At 34.5% G+C, this 26,658-nt stretch overlaps 2 protein-coding genes across 7 annotated transcripts in view; one reads left to right on the forward strand and one right to left on the reverse strand.

Moving 5' to 3' along the window:
* MCPH1 (microcephalin 1) overlaps nt 1–26,658 on the reverse strand; it is a 135,849-nt gene that overhangs the window by 52,712 nt on the left and 56,479 nt on the right. The window lies entirely within an intron of this gene.
* The window catches only part of ANGPT2 (angiopoietin 2), a 50,891-nt gene that overhangs the window by 15,949 nt on the left and 8,284 nt on the right, over nt 1–26,658 (forward strand). Inside the window, exons 2-5 of one of the 2 annotated variants that reach the window (XM_013953237.1) lie at nt 9,787–9,942; nt 12,178–12,299; nt 15,476–15,708; nt 18,361–18,491. In XM_013953237.1, the coding sequence (XP_013808691.1) occupies nt 9,787–9,942; nt 12,178–12,299; nt 15,476–15,708; nt 18,361–18,491 (642 nt within the window). The remainder of the gene's footprint in view (nt 1–9,786; nt 9,943–12,177; nt 12,300–15,475; nt 15,709–18,360; nt 18,492–26,658) is intronic. The other variant, XM_013953238.1, reaches the window with a different exon arrangement.

The raw sequence follows: 26,658 nt of genomic DNA on the forward strand, positions 1-26,658 counted from the left end.
TAACGCACAGGGCATTTTTTAATAGGGATACAAGAACAGTAATTCAGAAAGCTTTTGACAACTGAATATATTTATCAATCAAACACTGGAGCTTTTACGCATATTTAAAAAAATGCCCAAAGACATGTGCTGTATTTTCTGTTGCTAGGATTTTGACTATATCTACCCTCATTTTAGAAACTGAACCCCAAAATTATAGAATCAGAAGACAGTTGCAATGGATGCTTAGAAAATCATTGTATGCTGCAGACAGAACTGAATCAAATATATATGTTTTCCTAAATAAGAAAACAACTACTGACATATCATTAGCCCTGCAATTTTATCTAAACCTAAAATAGATGACTTAGCATGTAATATGTGTTGTAATGCCAACTGTTCAATATTTCCATGAGTTATTTTGAACTGTGTTGTAAAAAATTTCTAACCACAATCAAGGTCTGAGACTATCAATGGCTGTTTCTCATGGAGAAAATTTATGGGAATACTGAAAAACAAGAATAAGATAAAAAGGGGATCAGAAATTGGTAATATTGATGCTATTCCTTCTCTGTTAAAATGTGCTATAAATTACAGTTTTACAAACTGAGGTTTTGCCTGTGAAGTGATGACAACAAAATGGATACAGAGGAATCCAGACCTCTTTATTCATATTCTTTGGTTTTCTCTCCTGAAAATACGAAGGAAGCTTACTGCTAGTTTTACTTTTCCATATTTATTAGAAAAAAAACTCTCAAAGAATATGAAGGACCTGAATCTTTAAATAAGTGGCAGGAGAACAATCAGCTGTCACTGCACCTTCCTATCCAAAGGAATATAATGATCCTCACATGCTTGTCACTGTTATCCTTAGGAGAATTTTAGGCAAAGTCTATACTTAAAACTCTTGCATATAATTTTACTTTTAAATTGTAGTATTTTTTAAAAGAAATTTTATATACTATCAACAGCCACAGTTATATCAGCAACAATTCTACTCTCTGAGATCTTTGTTTCTTTTCATCTCTCCTTGATGGGGTAGGTGCAGTTTGTATTGCTTTGCTCCTCAACATGAGGTTTCCTGTGTTTCTGCTGTCTAGAGGTCTGGAGCTGACAATGAGCTGCCAAAACCCAGCTTTCTAGTTTGCATCCTTAACTGTTATCTTTACACACGTACTCAGAGCCTTAAGTACTCAGAGCCTTATCGGTTCTTTCAGTGATGGTATCCGAATTGTAAAATTGCACATTATAACTGGAGGCAGTCAAACAACTCACCACAGCTGCAAGGGAAGACTCTATTCCTCCTCTCCAACCTTCTCGCTCCCCTGTGTTCCCTTAGAGAGCTACTCTCCCTCTAGTGCTAGGACATCAGATTAAATCCACAAACCTGACAGAATTGGCCCCTTTTTCTTTCAGGTTAGTGTCTCCAGGCTGAGTGGAGGGTCTAATGATGACTGTGAGAGCCAGTGCAAGGAGGTGAGCAGGAACACATGGCTGGGGCATGGACCAATGCCAGCATTTAGCTGTTAGAGTGAACATAACAAACGCACTTGAGCTTCATGCAGTGCATCATATATAGCAGTTGCTGAGTTTATAGGGCCAATCTTTGCCAATCGAAATACAGGGCTATAGAAATGTGATTATAGATAAACTTCTGACCTCTTTACTATTTCTCCTGGTAGGTACAGTATAAGAATGTTGTATTTGTAAGATAAATATTATCTTCAGATTTCAGTAGAGAAGTTGTGAGAAAGCCTAAAAAATGTGGTCAGTATTTTCTCAGATTTATAGATGAAGTTCCTGAAAGTAGTAAATTGCTAAGTGTATTAATTGAAATCCACCCATGAGTGAAAGAAAAAAAGATCTTGACAGATTCTGATGACCTTAGGGATGGATACAAAGATCATGCAGATCCAGCCGTCTACCTCCTTCTTCTATGGGAAACAGTACTATTTAGAAGCTCAGGATTAGTATCGCTTCTCTTTGAAAATAAGTATTACAGTTGACAGAGTGGGATTATAACTGATTAAAAAGATCACCATGAAAACTTTCTTTGGAAAGACTGTTTGCTCCAGTAACTGACAAAATCTATAAAGGTGAAATCAGCAGCAAGTACTATTTGTGTCATTCATACGGGTAGCACTTAGCAAAGAAGGGATTTTAATGTATGTATTAATATAGCTATAATTGCTGCCAAGAACATGAGCATTTAATTAGTATAGAGTAGCCATTTGGCAGACAAAAAACAAAAGCAAGATTTCATATATAATTTTAAATGAAAAAATTATAGGTTAAAATGCCTGCAAAATGCACTAATAATTTGCTGATGCTTTGGAAAAACTGTTCTGTAATATGGACACAAAGTATACAACAGACATATGGAAGGCTCTTCATTTCAATAAGAATTGGCAGATCTCCCTTCATAAATGATTAATTTCACCTCTGTCAACAGTTAGAAAACAAATTTCTGTTAATGCATACTCTACATGTTGTCTTTTCTTTCTTGCCAACTTAAAGCCTGTTTAAGAAAAAAACCCAAAATCTTGGCTATAAAAGCAATGTTTTGGAATGTGTTCAAATATGATTGATCTATCCTCATTTTTTTGGCAACTTAGCTAAAGTATTTCTGTCAAACTTTATAATTTAATATGATTTGAAGTAATAAGGCATGACAACCCAAAATTTATATCCTAATAGAGAATTTTGTTCCTCTAAAAATGTATGACTGTTTTACAAACCTTAATTATGAAATTATTTTCTTCAATTTTATTTGAAACCTTACCAGCTGTTTTGAGGCAGTTTAAGCATACTTTAAAAGACCTGTTTTTTCCCATCTGAGATTTCATTATTATATTTGCTTTCTTCCATGTCAACCAGTTGTCTTACACAAAAAACAGAATGTTCCATAAGAAAGCCCATCAAGAATCACAGAAATACTATGCCTTCTTTCAAATCTTCAGGTGTTAATAACTCCCTTCCTCCAGTTTTCTTATGACAGGATTCATTGACTTATTCCCTTAAAAACAGAATATGATAACCATGTTATGGAACAGTGAGCAATGCTTGTTAGGTTGAGCTCGAGTTGAGACAAGTCTTACATTTAAATGGAAATTAAACAACCTATGAAGAATACCATGTTTTCACCTCAGGTTTACAGGCCTCTCATATATAATTATCTGAGAATTCAAACTGTTTCTTAATTATAACATATTTAAAGACACATCACTAATAGTCAGCTATTAGGTTTTGACAACTACTTTGTCCAAAATAACCATCATGTAATTAAGGTTTACATACACGAACACTTAAGTCTTATACACTGGCTATTCATAGAATTAAAAAGATTAAAAATTATCTTCCCATAAGTTGTCACACAGCAAAGGAGTAATCTGGCAAAATGCCAAACCCTGTTGCACCTCCCAGATTTGAGCACCACCTTGAAGGACAATGCTGCGCTTTACAAGTCAAACTGCCAAGTTCTCAAACTCCTGTATGGAAACTGCAACATTTCGCTCCCATGTCTGTCCCTCCTGGAAGTGACCCAAGCCATTTTTCCCTTTCAGAAATTCTGACTATGCTACTGCTTGTAAACGAAGGCGTCTTCTTGGCAGAAGTTGACTGATAGTACTCTGCAATGGGATATGCCACTAGGAACAACATTCTTTCAGAATTGCTGCTAATCCTCTAGGGTGCCGGTGACACTGAGCCACGGCTACCTTAACCCGAGGCTGCAGCAACAAAAAAGTTCTTCCTTTCCCCTCTCAGAGAAACACAAGGGCCTCACTGCCTGAAAGTATGCTATGGGGATACGTTCTGCCCTCGCTAAGATCAGGAGGACATGATGGGCATTTTGGATGAAAGTATTTCTTTCCTTTATCTTTGAAGAAGGAAGTAGGCACCTGCCACTAAAAAAAAAATTATGAAACATAGTTGTAAAAACTTCAATTTTTGACAATTTTGGATTGTGCAATGGGAGGAAGGGAAATATAAGCAAAGAGAGGTGAGTGCATATATTTGGTCAATTCATAAAAAGAGATTTTACGATGTACACATGCAGAGAACAGACAAAAGTAGAAGAGGATTAGTGAATATGAAAGAAAGCACAGAAGTTTTATGCTTTGTATGATTCTTAGAGAAAGAAAAAAAAAGAAGCTCCAAAGCCAGTTATGTGGTCAGTATTATTTTGCTGCTTCATGTTGCTCCAAAATAGAATAAATAAGCCAGATCATGAAATTGGCTAAGAATGTTAAAATAAATGTTTTGATGGTCATATTTCATACTTTCAAATAAGTAAAAATACTATATTCTCTAAGTTGCTTGCTTAATACTTTTAAGATGAAAAACAGATTTGAATACAATCTGTTAAGCTAGAGGTCAAAAAAATATTCCAATGATTTAGGATATATCACATGAATAAGATAATATATGAAAAAAGCAGATATTGCAGAGCTAAGATATTCAGAGATAGGCCTATACTTAAAGATATTCAAATAAGATAAGTTGTAATGTAGATCTACAATACCCAAAACAACTGCTTTCTAAGGTTGCAAGCACAGTGACAAGGGGTGTAAAAATCTGGTAACCAGAAACACCAGATGCCTCAGATTGTAATCACAGGTTTTGCTTACTGTAATCAGAACAACCTGAGAGCTGTGTTTTAACCGTGCAATTGTCTAAACATACGTTAAAATGTTTACCTTACCTTTAAGCCCAGAATTAACTCATTTTCTAGTATTCGATTTTGAAATAACTAAGTGATAACATTTTCAAAGTAATGCAATTCTGTAATCCTATTTGCAGATATGGCTGCTCAGATTCTCATTCTCATCTCTAGTAAACAAGGATCCAGCCTTGAAGCACAAGGTCTAATATCCACAATTATTTTATGAAGCAATTTCTTCTTTGTAATGAAATGGAAAGAATCAAAGCTCTTGATCAATATATTTTTTAAAACTATTGCCTCCTAAATTTTTATTGCAAGCCTTCTCCCAAATAAAAAAAACCCACACAATATTTTCAGTGTTTTCTCATATGCTAGCTCTCTGATATCTGAGATATCTCACTGCTTTTCTCTAAATGTCCCTTGTTTTCCCAATGTTCTTTCTAAATGTGGCTGATCTATATGCATAGGGAGTGCCAGGTGAGGCCACATCCTTGATCTATATAATACGTTAGTGTGGTACTGAAGCAAAGTAAATGCATTCTAGAGATCTCCCTTCATTTTCTTTTAACAGAGGCACATTTTGAGCAAAGGTCTTTTCCAGGCTGTCCATAATGATGTCCAGATCCCCAACTTCGATTGCTAAAGTTAATTTGGAATCAGAAATTCTTTAATCCCCAGATGTCCAACCTTTTCAGGGGGGGGATACACATTAATTGTTGTTCTCAGTCTTCATGGAGCAGGATCTAACTTCAGTGAAAAATTACATATTTTTATAAGTGCCTCAGAATTTTTGTACATCTCCTTGGACTATGTTGCACTAAATATCATACTGTACTGCTTTTTAAATTAATTTATCACTATAATCCAACTTCTCATAATCTAATACCTCAAGGCCCAAAGCTGGCCTATAGGTCTATAGTTGGTCTATAACAATTACAACCTATCAATCAAAATCCACTGATCTTATTTTAACAGAAAAGGAGAAACTGACCTGAAAGATGTTTCCAAAGTTTTTAAAAATACTAAAATGGTTGATCAAACTAGATTTGTCTCTGGTGGGAAAGTTTTTAAAATGAGGAATATCCAAGAGCAACAGGAAACATTAAAGGCATGATCCTGTGAACAGGAAAGTACTTTAGTTGTCATATTATGATGGAAATTGAAGATCACAGAATCACAGAATGGTTGAGGTTGGAAGGGGCCTCTGGAGATCATCTAGTCCAACCGCCCTGCTCAAGTGGGGTCACCTAGAGCACATTGTACAGGGTTGCCTCCAGGTGGGTTTTGAATATCTCCAGAGAAGGAGACTCCACCACCAGTCTGGGCAACCTGTGCCAGTGCTCTGTCACCCTCACAGTGAAGAAGTTTTTTCCTCATATTCAGATGGAACTTCCTGTGTTTCAGTTTGTGCCTGTTGCCTCACGTCCTGTCACTGGGCACCACTGAAAAGAGTCTAGACCCAACCTCTTGATGCCCACATCAAATTATCATGCCAAAACCATTTGATTGTATGCCCGCTTTTAGTATTCTAAAAAGGTTAGTATGTAAAGAACATGTAGTACTGCCTGAAAGATACTTCAAAAATGCTAATCCTTGATGTACATCTGAGAAGTAAGTACCCTTCTTCAGCAGTATAATGTACGTGGGTTAAAACTTGTGCCAGATCTGAAATCTCTGTTGTGCATTGCAGTTCACCAGCTGCATGGAGAGAATAGAATGAACAAACAGATCCTACTTTGAAATTCTGGTCACACTGGACAAAAAGAAATAATGCTTAACTGAAACTAAGAATATACTTCTAGTTTTACAAGAAGTTTTAACTTCCTAATTCCCCCTATTTTCTTCATTTGTCACTTCTTAAAAATAACTGTGAAGCCCCCTCCCCCCAAAAAATTCTAGTGCTCACTGAAGTAATCACAGAATCACAGAATGGTTGAGTTTGGAAGGGACCTCTGGAGATCATCTGGTCCAACCCCCCTGCTCAAGCAGGGTCACCTAGAGCACGTTGCACAGGATCACATCCAGGCGATATTTAAGGTGGAAACATTCCAAGCTGATAGAACTGGCAATTGATTGTTAGCTGTTCAGAAATGAAATGGCCATATCTGAGCAGTGGTTTAATAGAGTGTTCAAATATAAACCTCTTTTTCCTTATTGCTATGGAACATAAGCCATATAACAATCTTTAAGGCTCACCTCCTTGCAAGCCATCATCCATATCAAGACAGCATTATCAAATTAACTCAAAAAAATATATATATATGATCCTGTTTTTATCATTTTCTTTAGATTAGGAATTGCTGAAGTTTTACAATTTGTGCTTAATGATCCTAGCTAATAGTTATTAGCTAGTATCCTCTTCATAGGTTGGCAACAAGCTCAAAAATAGTTATGGCTCTCTTGAATCCCAAATGACTGCAAGACTCATTCCACCTTAGCTATGGCAACATGATGGCTGCCTTAGTAAAACTCCTGAAAGTAGTAACTGGCAGGCATCTATTGCATTACAGTTCCTAGGCAGAGACCAGGTTGGATTCTTGCTCCGAGAATCTGATTTTGCACTCTGTTCAGTGCACTTCTCGAACCTCACCTTGCCGGAGACTCACTAATCATTAGTCGCACGGTATGAAAATCTGCAGAGACTATTTATGTACATGAAAAAAGTTAGGAACCAGTTACCAAACACTTTCTGAATATACTGCTGCTATTGATCCATGTTTGATAGCCTCCCAGCAGTAATAAGTTTGCAAATTCTCTGTTTTAGAAAGATACTGTCTGTAAAAGTTTTTAAATACCTGATGGTATATATGAAGAAATAGGCAGACCAAGTGTTTTTAGCAGCTTTTTAGTGCAGACAAGGACAGAGGAACTGAAAATCTGCTAATAGAACAACATTAGAGTGATTTTGCTTATATGGCTTTCCTGAAGGACAAACACCATAAATTCTGAGTATCCAGAACACTTATTTTTGCTGGTACAATAGCATCTAAGGTCAAAACAATTTCTAGCTGCATGAAAATGTAAAGGAAAAAAACTCCTAATAATCAATACTGCTATATCAAAAAAGTTCACAAAGAGATCTAGTACTTATATTACTTCAAGAAATGATCTAGGAAAGCAGTATTTAGTCCATAAAGAATGAACAGGTAATTACCAAGCTTTTGAATTTTGGGGAGCGTAGAGAAGCAGACAGGCAGAAGCTGAAAATGAGTCTTTGTTTTAAGTCTTCCCCCCAATCCTCCCTGTCTCTGCCAAAGAACCCTAACAACATATCGCGCAGACAGCAAAATTTGTACCAAAAGGCTAGAAAGACAAATCAATTATCCAACCATATATTAAGAGACTATGGCTAACACTAACACAGACAAAGATTTGTTTTTGCTATATTGTGTCCTCTAGCTTTATTAGATTGACTGCCTCCCCCAAAAGCACCAAAGCCTCAGCAAAAATGTGACCCTTCAGCAAACAGGGTTTTTTTTATTATTGTTTTGAAATGCCTCTGCTTGCTTAAGCTCCAGAAATTTGGAAATGCTGACTTATGATCTTTTTTTAAAAAAAACTTTTTTTTTTAAACACAGATTCCATGTCTTGTCAGTAATTTTTTTTTTTTTTTTAACAGTTCCCACATTTTGAAAAGATAGTTTGTGTTTTCCACAGCTCTCAATCCCAATCCAGTAGACTGTTAAAATGACTCATTTTAACCTTGTGGCTCAAACTCGAAACTTGTTTTTTTTTTTTTTTTTTTTTGAAGATAGCTTTGACTTCAGTTACAGGCACATGCATGTAGGTTCCGACTTCCCAGAATATTTTTTAAAAACATTCCCTGGATTTTGAAGTAACCTCACTGATTCCTTAGAAGTGCAGCAGTTTTAATTTTAAAGCTTAACCTATAATTCTGAAAAGCTAACTAGACAGACATGGTCAAGAAGTGTCAATTTCATATTACTGTAGCCTGACTTAAACTGAACTCATCAAAAAATCCTAATTCACGTCCATGGCTTATTTTGGAACAGACTTTTAGAATTAAAGAAGGGAAAATTCTTAGAAATGCATCAATTATTTGCTCACAAAATATCAAGTTCTTTTTCCTGTGAATGATTATCATTTTAAGATACAATTTAGTAGTACACTTAAGTAACTGAGTATATATATAATTTCACTGAAATCAGTAAGTAAAATTTGAACGTTATATACCAGCAGAAATGTGAAATCACTGATTTCTGAACCAGAAATCTGTTTCTAGGAGTTTCCCCTTGTCACTGTTGGGGGGGGGGGGGGGGGGAGGAGAAATCATGTGGCCTGGCTTTTTAACAGAGAGTTTCAACATAAGCAGAAGACTCATGAAAGAACTATGAAATATTTGCAGAAGTTATTCAGAACATGATTTTAAAAGAAGCGTGGAGAAAAATCAGATTGTTTTTGGATAATTCAAACACATGAAAAAAGACTGCATGAAAAATTAACTGAATTTTCTCCTTCCACTCGTCAGTTCCTTGAAAGAAATGTACTCTGCTATAAAATGACTACAAAAAAGCCTTATTAGTTTAGCCATAGAAATAGCTATGGAATCATGTATTAAAAACAGTTTTTGCATTCCTAAATATTAAGTATGTAAAGAATTTATAGGTTTCTCTACTGTTTCATATATTTATTTGAAAGTGTCTCTGATAAAAATATGCACATAACAGTGTTACATTACATCTGACCTCTTCTGTGACTTCTAGTCATGTGATAAAAAATGCTTTTCAAAATATTTAAAGTCTAGATACAGGAAGATGACTAAACTCTTAAGCTTTTGTCTTCTAAAACATTCTCACCGCTGCCAGAGCTGGTGAAGCTCCTCTGGTGGTAACAACGGTGGGAGCAGGAACACAGAACAGGCTTCGAGGGCCTGCAGGCATTCTCGCCGCTACATCTTCTATCTACCTAACACAAATCTATACATTACAGAGTTGAAAAAACTGGTAGCCACTGACAGAGGTTAATTTCTGGTAGCAACATTGAAAAACCCCACATAAATGGATAACAGACAAGAACAAAGAACGAATTTGTTTAGCAAGTCAGCCAGCAGACTTACTGTACAAACTCCCCCCTTCCAACATTTAAAGAATGCAACTATCTTCTCTCTTTCCTTTCCCATGTAGCTTGAGAATTACATCCAAGACAGTATGAAGAAAGAAATGGTAGAGATCCAGCAAACTGCAGTGCAGAACCAGACTGCAGTAATGATTGAAATAGGCACAAACTTATTAAATCAAACAGCTGAACAGACCCGCAAATTAACAGATGTTGAAGCACAAGTAAGTAATGAATTTCAATCTAAAAATGCTTCTGCTTCCCAAAGCCTGTAACTACATTTAACACAGCTTAGTGTTACAAAAGCAGTGCTCTAAATATTCAACAATTAGAAGTCAACCACTATAATCAACAGCTCTCCCCTACTGAAGAAAACATTAATATTTTGTAATGTACAGCCCCATCCCAAGCTCACTGCCACTTGAAAGACTCCCATTATGGTCAGGAGGATTTAAGTACATCTAGGAAAACAACTGTTACTTTCTTCCTTAAAGATAACATACTTAAAAATACTAGTGTATATCCAAGCATTAATTGGGTAATAGTATGCTTTTACACAACCCCTGTTTGTTCTCTCTATTGTTGATTATTCATCCCTCAGTTACCAGATCTTATCTAAAATGAGGATATTATGTTCATTCAAACACTCCTTGTTCCATTTATTATTTGCCAAAAGGTTTTTTATATTTAATTTTTTCCATTTTTTAATTTCTTATTAATGAAAATGCCTCTTTTTATGTAACATTTTCAGAGATACTATAAGTGGGATAACAAATCTCCAGGACAATGCACTGTATTATTATTACTTAAAAGAGGGATAAATAAAAAGATGAATCATGCAAGAAAAAAAAGAATTAGAAGGAGGCTACTAGAAAAGTAAACTCACACTGAAGTAAACTTGCCTAGTAAACATGCTGTTCTCTGAATGATTTCAAACAAAATATTAAAAGACATAATTATTGCTTTAACTGAAAAACATTAACTATAATAAGACAAACATCATCTGAAACAGAATGCAACTTTTTAAATACATTCTGCTTTTTAACATAAGGACAAAGCCAATTAATGTAGAATGCTGTGTGCTTGTAGTTTTCTTAACATGGAAGGAAAATTACAATACATAATTCTTGAACAAATACTGAATATAGTATATAGCACCTAGTTTTATATAATCTGAGTAACACACAAAACCTGAAATCCTTGCTAGGTATTGTACTATCGTAGAATTCATCCAATGAATTCCAATATTTTTTAACCTAAAACAAGCCTTTGGCATTCTTTGATACACTGATAGCTCATAGTTCAGAGGTGTGCAGAACTTAACTTTCTAATGGAGCCCAGAATTTTACACGTTGAGAGAATATATTTACTCATTCACAGTAATGTCTTTATGGAAATTACTCAATTATTTTCAGCTTAGAGGAAGAATATCATCACTGTAGCTTTTCTTCTCTGCTTGCAATTACTGGTGACTGAGTTAAGGGCCTAATTAACAGCATAAGGAAATTAAGCAAAAAACTACTCTCTCAAGGACACTTACTTTTGGCAACAATTTTCAATTACACTTAAGTGTGAAATCACGTCCTGAACGACTGTTTAACATGAAGAACTTCAGTAATCAATTATTCCTTCCAATGAAAGCCAAATTCTGATGAATTAAAAAAAGCTGTTCTAAAACAATGATAAATATTGCTAGAAAACAGGGCTCAAAGTAATGCAATACAATACAAAGCAAAAAGTATCTTTCATGTTTCCTAACACAAGCATTTCTTCATTTAAAGATGCAAATAAATTTAAGCAGTAAACAATATATAGAGAGTACATATATTGAGATATATACGTATAGAGAGAGAGATGTGAAACACAAGAAATGTCAGACAAAAATGTGGTCACAGGATAACACTTTAAAATACAATTTAAGATTAAGCAAAATACTTATTTCTAGGCACAGTGTGTCAAATTCTGGCACTTATGTAATTAAAATGGAAATATCTAGTGATTTCAGAGGACTGGGCCAAGATGTCAACTAATGAAAGATATACAAAGCAGACTGACACCAGATTGAGTGTCTTTCTACACCAGACTGAGAAAACATATCAATTTAAATTACTCTCTGTATAATAAACATGATAGTTCTAGTAATGAAAAAAGGATATCAAAGCAGGGGGGAAGGTATGACAAGAAAATTAAGGGACAGAGTAACTCTCAGCCATTTATCAGAAATGTAACATGTTACTGAAATATTCCCAATAATAAGTGTCAACAGAACCACACAATTGCCACTCTGTGCCTTCTTCATTCTAATTCTGTGGGCATTTGTGCCCATATTAACTGTTCAGACAAATAGCGTTCAAATTATAGTTGTAGATATAGATTTGTATGACTTAGTATAATGAAATTGCAATTTGTTAAAAAGTTGTATCTTGGTTTTCAAAGACTTTTAAAAAATTTTTACTTAGGTACTAAACCAGACAACCAGACTTGAACTTCAGCTTTTGGAGCATTCTCTTTCAACAAACAAATTAGAAAGACAGATTTCAGATCAGACGAACGAGATAACTAAACTACAAGAAAAAAACAGGTAAGCTTGCCTACCAACCCAGCAAAATATTATTCTCTAAAGTGCCCTTCTAATGGTTTTGGAAACAAAAGTGTTCAAGTAGGAAAATAATGCTTCTCCAATTGCAGCAGTTTCAAAAATCTTTCCTCAGTGAAGAAATAGCCAAACTTGTTTATAAATACAGAAAGAACTGACAGCTAAAATGTCAGAGTAGCACCAAAAAGGCCCCCACATTTACTATCTAAAATATAAAAAACATCACTGTTGATACTTTTCATTAAAGTATATTGGTTTATTATCCTCACTGCAGTTTAATTGTTTAAACTGAAATTGTTACTAACATTTTTCAAAATATTTTTAGAAATTCCAATAACATCAGAACATTCAAGGATGTGTGAATGCTGATTCTGTTTGTGAATTCTCATTCCTCAGTTATAAACATTATAGTAAATTCTTATTTTTATACTACCCTTTTATACAACAGTATTAGCTTTCTGTTATGTTAGTTAGATAGACTTTAGTAAACGCGCCTGTTTCAATTAGAATTCTATGCTTACACAAAGATCTCTTGAACAGAAAATTTTTGATTATATTCTACAAAGAGAACAAATAGTACAGTTAATGAGGTGATAAATGTACCAGAACTCATGGTCTGTCTTTAGAATTGAAAATATAACACTGTGACAACTTAAGCTGACCTAAAAATCAGGACTAGTAGTCTTCTTTCTTGTACTTGGCTTTAGTGCCATCAGACGAGAGTCCACACTAAGGTAAATAGATCCATTTTCAAGCAGATCAAGTCCCTGAACCAGTTTGCTTCCTGGCCTCAAACACCTCTGCTGTGAAGACAGAGAGGTGATGAGAACCCACCACAGCAGCCCTGATACTTTATTAACAGAGAAATACACTCTAAAGATGTGCCATGTGTTGCCAGTCTTCCTTGCCATTCTATATGTCACTTGAATTAGAGCATGTATGTATGTTGATACATTGCAGTAATAATAATATATTTGAGTGAAAATAAAACAATCATTGTGTCAGGACAATAATTTTTATGAATCCAAACAAACACATTTGTTTGCATGATTCATTGCTTTCTGGTTTACAGTAGTCACACATCATTAATGGACTTCTTTCAGGGAAAGAGGCTTCAGGTTTATTCAGTTTATTATTCATAAATGCAAAAGGACAAGAAGATACCTTTGTCAGATATGACAAACTAAAAAAAGCCTCAGACTTATCTTACTACTAGGCCTTGCACAGAACCTCCCTTACCTCCCCCCTGCCCAGCTATACTCATTACGAAGGTCATATATTATTTATGGCCAGAAGACACATGCAGGTCTCTTCTTATTTTACATCAGATAGGCAATTGCAACTCTGTGGAGCATCCACTAAGCAGCATCCATGTGATCATTTCAAGTGCAAAATGGTGATTGCTGGGAGCACTGACTACTTACTTTATTGTGCAAGATAACCTTCTTGAAGTGCTTAAATGAGTCAGACCCCTCTCCCAATTCAAGTGATCAGAAACATAAATTCCATAGACTTTCAGTGAGATATAGCTGCAGCAGTTGTTTATTCCTAGTAAAGCCATAACTAGACATGTTCTGGTTATATATGGTTCTTTACTATCTAAAGTCCTGCTTTATATGTGGAACTTCAGGTTAAAAATTGAAATACTTCTCAATATTTCAATTGTAGCCAATTTATAGTCTTCTTTAGACTTATCTAGATGAAATTATCAATTATGTAACAGGATTCAAACCCAGCCAGTGCAAACATATCTCTAATTAAAATTCTATTTTCATTTAGTACACAGCTATCCTAATACACAATCATATCATTGCCACATTTTTTTTTAACCTTATAAGAAAAGTCAGACTACCATGTTGCAGGTTCCTAGCCATTCTATCTTTTGAAATTCAGACTGATATCCAACTATTACTCCTATTCATTGCTGTACTCAGCCACTGTCCAAAGGTGCATGCTTTTTTTTCAGCTAGCTCCAGCTTCATATCACTGGGGTCTTATTTTACTTTTGGCAATAAACAGTTTACAGAGAAATCTCAAAGCAGCAATAGCAGTGTGTTTTCTCCTTCAAAGCCATGTTTCTCAATGAGAACCATATGTGCAAAGTGCTTTTTATTGTAAAAAACATTAGCTTAAAAAAGCTTGAGACATGTTTTGACATGTGTTCACTACTCTACTGTATTTATATATGCTCCCTAAAGGTTTTCTCTACCAGTTTAATAAAACAAGCATCCTTAACCAAAGGAAGGCAAAGTAAATACTGAATTTTAGAACATCACTGCTTTTGTGTTGAACTCAACAGACCTTAGACTACCCCTATAAAACCCATGTAAATACAGAAGCGTTATTTCTTACCCAAAAAAAGATTATCTAACATTGAGTTCATCTGCTTGAAACATAAGGTTCAGAATTTTTTTTCCCAATAATACAGTCAAGAATTTTAGGCCAGCTTCTCCTTTCCGATTGTGCATTTTTTACCATTAGCTTTCTCGAGTCTGGTTCAGAACAATTACCAATTAAATCATCCTCCAACCAGCCACCTACTCGGGCCAGCTCCAGAACTCCAGACGGGTAACACATCATAGAGTAACTATTTGTACATTTCCCTGTCTGAAGTCTAACATTTATTTTTGTTAAGGACATATTATAATGCAGGACAATTGAAAAGTTAATAGGTTCATTTTTAAATGAGTTTCATCTTTCAGTAGGGCAAAACATGAAATCCTTCACTGTTATGTCAAACCTCTGGGAAAAAGGTATTCAAGATGATTCATAGTCATAAGTAATAGTTACTTTGGGTCTAAATCCATTTTATACCGGTTATCCCTGTACTGCTAGTGCTACTATCCTTTTCCCAGGACTAAAAAGACAAACTATATCTTTTCTTTCATCACAGTGAATTATCAAACACTCAACTGCTACATTTTATAAGTGTGAGATACAGACTATAATAGAAAATGTTGCTTATTTAAATACTAATTTGTTATATAATAAAGATGTATATATCAAACATCAGCTTTCATTCAGCTTTCTACTGCATGCATAGCATCAAAAAATAGAACTGTGTTCTTATAAAGAAGGAAATAACTTCTGCAACAGGTTTAATATTCTTTATATCAGCTCAAAATTGTTTCTTGAGAACCTAATTGTAATCTTTCATTCAGCTTTCTAGAAAAAAGAGTTCTCGAGATGGAAGACAAGCACACACTTCAGCTGAAGTCAATAAAAGATGAAAAAGATCAGCTTCAAGTATTAGTATCCAGACAGAATTCTATTATAGAAGAACTAGAAAAACAGTTAGTTACAGCTACAGTAAACAACTCAGTTCTGCAAAAACAGCAACATGATCTGATGGAGACTGTTCATAACTTGCTTACTATGATATCTACACCAAACTGTAAGTAAAAGCAGATATGCCTACATCATTGGAGTAACATTCATTAATTTGTGTACACTCTTACCTATAATGTTTTACAACCAGTTTCCCCACATTTCAGCTCCTCAAAAATTAATGTTTTTACCCTAAATTCTATGACAGAGTTAACAGACTTATTTTTCCAGGGGGGTCGAGGAGAAGCTCACATGATTGGTTTTCAACATTTTGCTCATCTTCTGTGCTCTATGTTGGTTTGCCTGCCCAGTTCTCCAGTAGTCCAACAAACCACAGAGGTGCCAAATATCATTTATCTCACATGGCATTCATTCATCTGGCAATACTGTAATACATTGCCTTAACCATACATCCAGGTTAGACTGCATGATGTAGGCCTATAGTTTTTCTTCCTGGCTCACAAATATTACTGCAGGAGCCTGCATCGTAATGAGCCTCTGCCACCTTGCATTGCTGTATATACATAGAGTTGATCAAAGAAAGACAACTAATAGTGGCCATTAAGAGCAAAGGAATCGGTGCTGGCCCAGATCTTAGCATCCAGACCACAGACAGCACCAGCCTGGGGCAGCAGGTACTCCCAGAAGTCCTCCACTCTTTCACTGAAGCTTCCCTATTCATTCTAAAAATCACTCATCTGAGCAAATTTTATATATTACATCATCCCTAATATGCCTGACAGCCCTGCAACAAATCATAGCCACCAACCATAGCTTCCGTATTTATACAGATTCACATGCTTCATAAAAGACCACACAAACCATAAGCTGAAGATTATGGCTGCACATGAATTAAACAAGTGAGCTAATTTATTATCTTGAACTTCATGTCTCATATGGAACATTAACAAATTTAGAAGTTACAGATACTCTCTATAAAAGAGTAAAGAATCTAGAACGTTGGCCTTTGAAGCTCTCAGGGCTGGAAAGACACAGAGCATATAGGATACCTAAAAAGGATTTAAAATGAACTACTAGGAAGAATTTAAAATAGCTTTCATTGCAACCGAAAAGAGCATAGATGGGCTCAGTTTCATACTTTAAGAATACATGTAGGACCAAAACATGCTTACACATTTAAATTTCAGTAAATAGTTTGGGAATACAAATTTTCCTGTCCTAGAAGTTGCAGCCCAGAAGACAGTGTCCAGTGAATTATAAATGTACATTTAGAATGTTGAAAATGTTTTTTTACTATAAAAACAGGAACCTACATTATTTATTCCACCAAAAGGTTCTTTAACATTTCCCTAAATGATTATTTTGATCAAGAAAAGCATTTTTTCATTTTATATACTATTTCTACTTTCTCTATTTCATTCAGCCTGAATAATCAAACAAGACTCCTATAGCTGTTTTAGAGTTGGCTCCATTTTGAAATTATCAAGCACTATCTACAGTACAGTTGGATCACAAATATGGAAAAGTGTTTAACATGCACTATCTATAGTGCCCTAAATAATAGGATCTTCTAGGTCTTTTTAAACAAAGTTTAAAGTTGTAACTTGTAACTAAAGTACCAAGTTTGGCTTAATATCTGGCAGTATCCCCTTAAACACCATTACCAAGGCTGTACATGTTCCTGCTGATGTTATCTGTTATGCTAGTGCACAAATAAGTAAACAAGTCAAAGTCATGTTCGCTACAACACCATTAAACCTAGAGTGGAAAAAATAATGAATGTTTGCCAAAAAGACAAAATTAGCAGGGAAAGCTTTTAAGACAGTATACAAACAATAGAGTGTGGAAAATCAATTAACACTGAATGTGTTATTTTTATATTTGAGGAAAAGCATGTAAACGGGTAAATAATGAATAAGCAAGCTGAAGAGAATACAACATTAAGCAACAATAATAAGCATATATTTATAAAGCACCTAAAATTTTGTAGTGATTGGCTGTGTTCCTCAGATTAAATTAAAAAAGGAAAATACACAGAACTAACCGCGAAAGGGTTGAGTATAAAATATCAGTCAGCAGGCTAAATACCAGGAAATTCCAACCTTCATAGTAAATAAAGAACTGAACAAGAAGATGAGCCTTAGATTGTTCTGTAAAACAAGGTGCCTCAGACATATTAAAATGTATTTTTTTTTTATACAAATGAATTTCAGAAAAGATGATTCCTTATGGGGGTGTGCTGAACTACCACGAGCAACCACAAGTACCCTGCTGATACTGCTGCTCAGTATAGAGGGGAAAACCTAGCTAAAACTTTTTGAGAACAATTACTCCGGTCAGCTGTGTTGTAAAAGATTTCACAACTCTTTTATTAGATTTCACCACTTTACAGAATTCCAGCCAAAGGTCATTATTAATATAATCAGTTTCTATAGATATGTTTGTAATAGTAGTTAATCATGAGGTTGTAATGCATGCAGAGACCAGAAAAGGCAACGGAAGCAGAACCTGCTTAACTGAATGAGATATATCTTAAGTTTTCTTACTCAACATATTAATAGGTATCATCTCTTTTGAACCTATCAAGCAGTCATGCTTGTACCAGAACAACCCTTTCAAATATATAAAGTAACACATAATTAAAGCCTTAATCTGCCATTTCTTCCAGGACCAGGCATATTTTTCACTGTCATTAATTACTCCTTCGTAACTTTTATTCATCTCCTGTTAAATGCCTTCAATTTCTTTTTATTTTTAGCAGCTAAAAACAACTTCATAGCTAAAGAGGAGCAAATCAGTTTCAAAGATTGTGCTGAAGCATTTAAATCTGGCCTCACAACAAGTGGAATCTACACCTTAACAGTCCCTAACACCGCAGAAGAAAAGAAGGTACGATGCCTATAAAATGCTGCCTATGCATACATGTTAAGAAAATTATTTGATCTAGTAAATATGCTATTTTAAAGCCTAGTTAATAGTGAACTTTTACCCAATATTTACTTACCATGTTTTTTATGGGTAGTTCATCACTTACAGATCTGAATCCTCACAGGGGAAAAAAGTCCTTCAGATGAAATCTTGGCCAAGCATTTCATTGTTCACTTCAGCTTACCATGATTTCATTCTTTGTTTCCACAAAATCAACACAGAATTAAAGTAACATAATACTTTTATCTCTGTATCAAATCTCAAACTCCAATACAATCACTGTATATGATCTGTGGCACAGATCACGTTAACCGCCTATAATGCAAGAAAGCCTTCAAGTATAATAGTCCTTGTCTCTGAAGATATTCCTGCCCAAGACACTAACGTATACAAGCCTTGAGTGTTTTATAACCATGACTGTGCTTTGACAGCTAGTTTATCACTGGATGTTAAAAAAATGCAGTTTTCCTTTAGATATCACATTGAATTAACTCTTCCTTTGCAGCTTCACAAACTCAGGATCACACCACCTTTGTCAATTAAGGAAAGTCAAAGCTAGCATTTCAGGACACCAGGAGTGCCAGCAATCTCTTGTTTGCTCAAAGTTGTTAGTACCTTCATATGCTCAAGTCCCTCCAGGTGGCAAGAGGAGGTTTAAAACAAAACAAAACAAAATAAAAAACCCAACAGACTTCCTTCACAAAACGGGGCACAGAAGAGTACTTGTGGATTCAAGTGAGCAATCTACTAGGACTGGACTCTCGTAGGGGTTCCAATTTGTTATGTTATGAAGAGTTTTAAGGGCATTTGCATAACTGATTAGCAGTTAGATTAGTGCAGCTGACACTGGGACACAACTAGAGAAGATCCTCCTACAAAATATTGCCCTGATTTACATAAAAGGTGAGACTTTGCAGTGGTTTCACTGAATCAGTTTAAATGAAAACTTATTTTTTCTACATGTTTAATTGAAATTAACTTCAAAGTCATTTTAAGTTAAATCAGTACAATATTTCCCTGTAGAAGAGACCTGAGCTAAAAAGGGCACTCACTGGATGAAACACTGGATGGCCGACAAAGACACTCCACCTACTAGAGTAAAAAGAAAGATAAAGCTTCAGATGGTATAATTCAAGAGAAACAAAATCTGGAAAGCAAAAAAAGTCCCGGATGGAGTACAAGAAAAAAAAGAACCAAAAACTGCAGGGAGGATTCTGAAGACCAGGGCTCAAATGAAAGATTTTTGTTTCCAACTTTTCAGAAACAGCAGGCTGAGGGACATTTGAATATATGCAAAAAATGCTTAATATATTTCTTAGACAAATACTAAGAGACGATTTTGTACTTTTTTATTTCAGGATTTAATATTGTAGACATCTCCTTACAAAAGAAAGTATTTATGGAATTCCTAAGGCCCTATTTTATTATACAAGAAATACAAACAAAAAGCATAACAGAAAATGTACAAAAATAAAAAAAAGTGAGGGCACATTTGGAAAAGCAATTGGTAAAGCTTTGACAAAGAAAGCATTTTTTCCCAAGTTTTGATAGGAAAGAATTAGAAATTAAGTTCATCAATGAAGTAAATTGCTTAAAGACTTTTTCCATGTAGCTCAGGCCTGACTGTGATCTTACAAAAACCCTTACAAAGGTCTCAACTAAAGGAAACAAACAATTTGTTTAGGTAAAGCCTAGAAAATATAATACATGAAAATTGCAGTTTTTGTTGATAACATCTAGAGAAATTAATGATATCTGCAGTCTACTTCTCTTGAAAAAGAAAAAGGCTGTTCTTCCTTGAAATAATATAGTCTCTATTCAATACATCTGTTCCGTAACAAAATTAGTTACATAAGATGCATTCAGAGAGTGTTGTATTACCACATGAAGGGTAATGCATGAGTATTTTCTAAAAGCAGACACAAACGCATGCCATATTGCAAAATGGAAATTTCTGACTGTCAAAATTTAACTGCATTTTCAAAGCCATAAAGTTTAAGACAATTAGTACATTTTGTTTGAACTACTGAGAATCTATAGCAATTCACATTTCTACAGAAATGTCAGTAATCTGCCAGACTACTGAACTCAGTGTTTAAACTATTTACCAAAATATTCTATCCCTAAGACAAAAGTACAATTGCAAATTTACTAGACTGTAAAACATTAAATGCTTTACATTTGAACATAGAGGCCTAAAACACTTAGCAGAAAAAAAAATTCTGATAGCAGAGTAATTTGCTACGTTAAAACAGAAGTAATTTTATTCTATTTAATAATATTAATTTTATTGTGCTCACTGCAGACAGAATGAAAAAAAAAGACCCTGAAAGAGACAACTAGTGAAAGTTTTACATACTATATGAAGTGAAAAAAAGACTAAAAGGTTTTAATCTGATGCAAATTTTTATACAAATACAAATGCATAAGAGGAGTTGTCAAGGGAAGCGAACGTTTAGGGATAATCAACACATTACACCATTATCAACTGTTTACGATGTGGATGGCTACTCAGACCAGGAAACAGAATGACCTTTTTTATTTGCCAAAAGTGCTGCACTGCTGTTTATGTTTTCATCTTTTCCTCTTGTAACACCTTCTGACCTCCCAACAGGCTTATAAACAACTTCTGTGAAATCTGCGTAACTAATCCAACTTCACTAATGTGTCTTCCATCATAATGCAAAACTAAAGCAGTGCATAATACAGCTGAGAGGAAAATTATTTCATTCCATTGATATTTTCAAGCTTTCCTGTTCTGCACCAGGACAAAAGCTAAGACCTTTTAAAAACACTGAGGAAAAACAGCAAGACTGCCGACAGAAGAAAAAGCAGCAGAGGCAAACCCATGAGAACTCAATAACTTCATGTTTACAGCAGTTACATGAACCAACTAACTTCTTGGTTTTAATCAGACAGAACAGTTGAGTCTGGATGACCCTGAATGCCACATTATGGCAATATATCAGCTCAACCATTACCCACAACTCTTACCAATGTATTATCCCAAATCTGAAAATACTGGCTGATGTAGTGGCCGAACTCTTCCCCATCTCCCTCCCCCATTTGAGTAGAAATGTTCCAAGCAGAGGTCTTTTTTTAAAAAAACTTTTTTTTTTTTTAACTTTTCTTGCAAAAAACAAGTTGGGCAAGTTTGAATTTAGCAACAAGAATAGTTTTGTAAAACTCTTCTGAAAAGTGATCATGCAGAGAATTAGTTAGTCATTTCAGAAGAAGCCCATGCCATGGAGGTTAGATTTAAAATACACATACATAAAGTGTTGCCAACCCCAAACTTAAAAAGAGGCATTTATGTTGCTTCTACTATACAATCATGGGTTAGATGAAGGGGCATTTTGTGCATTTTAACAGTCTCATCATCTGGCTTTTTAACTGGTAATTAGTATTACGTTAAATTACTTTGTAAACCATGTATGCAATTACTTCTTTCCAGAACAATGAAACTAAGGCTGAGATTCTCATCTAGTCACATCTCTAGGAGCCAGAGAAAGAAAAATATAGTCATTGAGCATCATGACTGAAAAGCTACTTATGAGCATTCAGACAATAGCCAAAAGTGATGCAAATGGAGACAGCACAGACGTTGCAACACTGCTTGTTTTGGTATAAGAAATGTAGTGGATCTTCATCCCAAGAACTCAGCCATAGTCTTATCACTTAGTAAGACTGAAAACACATAGACCCTAAATATCTAAAAATAGATCTAAAAAGAAGAAAAATGACTTGTTCTGAAGGCCAGAGAACTGTTGCTAGACAGTGATGACATCAAACTGACTGCTCACAGGTGACACAGAATCTTTGGGAAAGGTTACTACTTCTGAGAATACATTTCTTACCACATTTTCAAAAATACAGCACTGATCCTTAGCTGAAGGTGAAAAATATAAACAACTGACCTTAGCTCCCACAGTGCTACAGCTGTAAGTAGTGAAGGAGTTCACAAGATAAATCAAATATATCTCTTGCCAATTTGTTGTAATTTGAGAAGCTAATCTCTTTATTCCTTTTGGCATCTGTTTGAAGACTCCTGCTGCCTATCTAATCTTGGTAACTATCCTTACTAGTTCTATGAAATGTTACATTTCTTCCTTTTGAATACAAAACCTAGGCTGGGCTCAAAGATCAGAAGAGCTCTGTTCCAGTAATGAGTGTTAGAGAAAGCTTCATATGCATATCATTTTACTGAAGATTTTTTTTTTTTAAGAAGTTAGAGTCTAAATAAATACTTCCTCCCCCCTCATCTATCACATACTTCATTAAGAAATGTTTCCCTCTGCAGACTGACACAGCAAATTTACTGTGTTTATTTTAAACTAAGCAGATCTTTTCCTTAATCTTCATTCCACTGAGCAGCCTATCTTTATCCTTAAAAATACTTATGAATACATATCATCCACTTAAGTACTTTTAGGAAAAAGTAACAACAGTTAATCAACTTATTTCACTAAATTTCTCTTTTTCAGCTTTACTGTCAGTATTCATCAACTTTATTCTTTCCCAAATTAAAAACAAAGCATATATGTAAATTTGAAAATCCTAGTTCTATAGTAAATATGACATCTAGCAGGTTAAGATTTTAGTCTTGATTAGTCAGAAAATTGATAAATTTCATTTTTAGGGAAATGATCTGGAAAGCTAAGGAATGACTTTATGAGTAAAGCTGAATATGTGAGGCCTGGCAAAACAGGATTCTGGATTGTCAGTCAAGCCTGAAAGCAAAAAAAATTCACTGTATGATGGTTATCTAAAGCTGGTAAAACTAATTTTTCCTTTTTATCTAACTCAAGGGGGCTAGTGTGGAACTATAAAGTATGGCAGTTAGAAACCATACACTGAAATCTCAAACAACTATCCTGTCATGCGTTAAAACAGGTGTTATGACAGGAGAAGGAGGTGATGTAAACCAGTATGTTCCCATTGCCTGTGCCCCACCTTCCACTCAATAAGGAAAAGGATTTCCATTTCCAAGACCATAAAAAACTGGCATCTATAAGAAGCACTTATAGATGACTAAAAATTCTTTTTAGCATGGAAAAATTATACTCTCAAATTTACATAAACTTTATAAAATCATTATTGGAAAGAAATATCTACACAAGATTTTTCTGGTCTTTTCTTTTAACATTTCTTATTATGTATTTCAGTTGCTACTAAATTGCTTCTCCATCAGGGAAGAAATTTGCACTACCAAAACACTTATTGCAAAGAGTCTATACTATCTGTTAGAGCAAGTCACCTTACCAGTCACATGCAAAATGGTTATTGGCTATAACAGGAATATTTTTTATAAGACATTAACAGAAGTTCAGGAAAGTATTTTTTATAATGGAAAATCCCACTTTTTGAGAATATTTTAATCTCATTAGAACTAAATATAGTGCTATTTCAATGTATTTATAACTTCAAAGTAATAATCCCAACTGAATTGAAATTTAAATGTTGGGGGCCATGGAAATTTTATGTAGCATTAAAAAAACATCACTTAATGTTTGAAATAGCAACAGACTGAACGAGTAGTCCATCTAAATTACTATCCTACCTCTCTCTAAGTAACTAAAACATGTTTCAGAGAAAGGTGAAAACATTTTATTCTGCATTTGGCTTATTGTAAAATACTTTCAGTAGGGTAGATCCTGGGAGTGAACAACTTACTCTATAACCAATTATATTTGATAACTGTTAAATCAGCATTTTAACCTGCAGAGATGCTTAATAAAATTATCAACATGTGCTTTAGTCCATCCCTTGTATCCTTCTTCATAGCCTCTTGTAGCAATTACATTTTACATAAGCATTACACATTGCAGGAGTTAGCTTTTCAAGAGATTGATAAATCTTTTACAATACCTTTAGAACTCCACTCTTTATTTGTTTTTTACATACATACATATATGTATATACACACACACACAAACTATTACCAAATCATTACCAGTCATATCAAGTACAGAGATTAGCAAAAAACAAAAACGCAGGTTTTGAGGTGTAAGAACTGCATGCAGCAGTAAAAATTAAAGTTGCTGCTTTCTATTAAATTCAATTTACATGATATACTTTAACCAGGAAACCCTAATCCAACTCATTTTCTTCTTTATCTTGCCAAAAAATCTCCAGCTGGACATCTCTTGATTCTCTGATGCTGAACAAACAGTCTAGACACAACACAACATGTGCTTTGCATTTCCAATGTCTTACAGCCTATTCATACACTAACTAATATATTTCATTTTAGCAGCTCTAAGGGCTTTCCTTTCCTTTAAAAGTTTGATGCCTTTGAACAGTATATATGCCACTGCTCACACGATAAAGTAGTGGTTTGATTTATATAAGTATATATAAATATATGCGTATTACACACACACACACTGAAATAGCCAGCTATATTGAAAACCTGTAAGGAATACACTCTCCTTCCTATGATGGTGCACGCAACACAGCCACAGCACAGAAACAAACTCTGGCTTGACTGGAGTCATATTATTCAATAAGTTTCCAGCATGGTCAGTGTGGTTCAAAGAACTCAAAACTGCCTGTACTGACAAGACCCCCTCCCACAGACGAGGATGAAGATACCAGCTTCAGTGTCGTTCAAACATGATTTGGGGCATTTATTGTGACAAATAGCAGTAACGAGTTAGGTAAGAAGAAAGATCACCCAAGAGTTGTTGTTTTTTTTTTTTCTCTCTCTAAATAAAGAAAGGGAGAAACACCCAGGTTGAAAATGAAACACACTCAGTTCTAGGGGTTGGCTTCTTTTTTTAATTTTTTTTTTTAAATCTAATCTGTACAGATGAAATATCGTACCAAAGTGTAAGAAGCCAAATCTTTGCTATAATTTTCTACTTTTTTTCTAACTATAATTTTCAAACTTTTTAAAGAGTTTGAAAAAGACTCAGAACTTCAGTATCTTAAGAGAAAGTGATACAATTTTTTAAAACTTCCAAGTTACAGAGCCTGTAATGTTAAACTGTGAACAGGAATACTTGCATAAAAACTTTCAGGTTTTTCTGAGTATCAGTACTAACATGTAATTTATATAATTACTGACGTGAATTCAGCTCCAGTTTTGAAAAGAGGTTTCAAGACATGCCCACTTCATCATAATATAGTTATTACATTTCAAATTATTTGATCTTTTTCTTTATTTTTTTTTATTTAGAACAATGAGAAATATACTTCCCATGTAAGAAAAGTTTTCTTAAGACAGAAAATATAATTGAAAATTTTTGACTAAGGATTTAGTCAAAGTAAAGTCTCTATATATTCACAGGCCCATCTTTTTTGTGTACATGATATATATAGTTCCTTTATTCCAATGTCCTTTCCTATAACCTTTTAAAGTATACTTCAGAGAAATCGGACCACAACTATGTTGTGCTTAATTCATTGTTCATTGTTTTTAGTTCAATCCACAGTATGTCATTTCCTAAGCTTCTTTCAGATTGGATATGGATATCTATTTTGAACAAAATACTTCATTTCAATATCTCACCTATAAATTAGAATTACTCTGTGCTGGGGATGCATTTTTCGGGCAACTTAAGACTGAGTTCGGTGAACTGCCTATAACATGTCAAACCTTTCAAATGTGTAGCAATAACTTGGCAAATTCAAAGACGATTTATGGATAATTGAAAAAACATTTTATAGTCGTTACTTTTCTGTTCTAGAATACAAGATAACCACTGCAGTCTGACTAACAATATGGCTTGAAGGTTTACTTTCAGCTGATAATTGTACTATACCTAGATTTACTTTTTGGGGAGCAAATCATCTGCAAAGGTATTGAAACAATGACAGTGGGGAGAAAAAAAAACAACAAAAAAAACAGTTTCAGATTGATTGTTAAATTCAGGCAGTGGGCAATGTGTATACTCTAACTATGAGAAATTTGAGTTCATATTTCACAAAAGCAGCTAGAGAAATGAAAACATCTTTCAGGAGGAATATTTGATCAGGAAACTCACAAAAATATCAGTGTAACAGACAGGCAAGTATAGAATCCAAGTCAACATATTTTTCATTCAAAAAAAATCTACATTTTAAGTTTGTCCCTTTAATACTAGCTATCAGCTATTTTTAATATGTATTCTGTTAAGTGTGATGA

This window comes from Apteryx mantelli, chromosome 3 (genome assembly GCF_036417845.1).
Source record: "Apteryx mantelli isolate bAptMan1 chromosome 3, bAptMan1.hap1, whole genome shotgun sequence".
NCBI lineage: Eukaryota > Metazoa > Chordata > Aves > Apterygiformes > Apterygidae > Apteryx > Apteryx mantelli.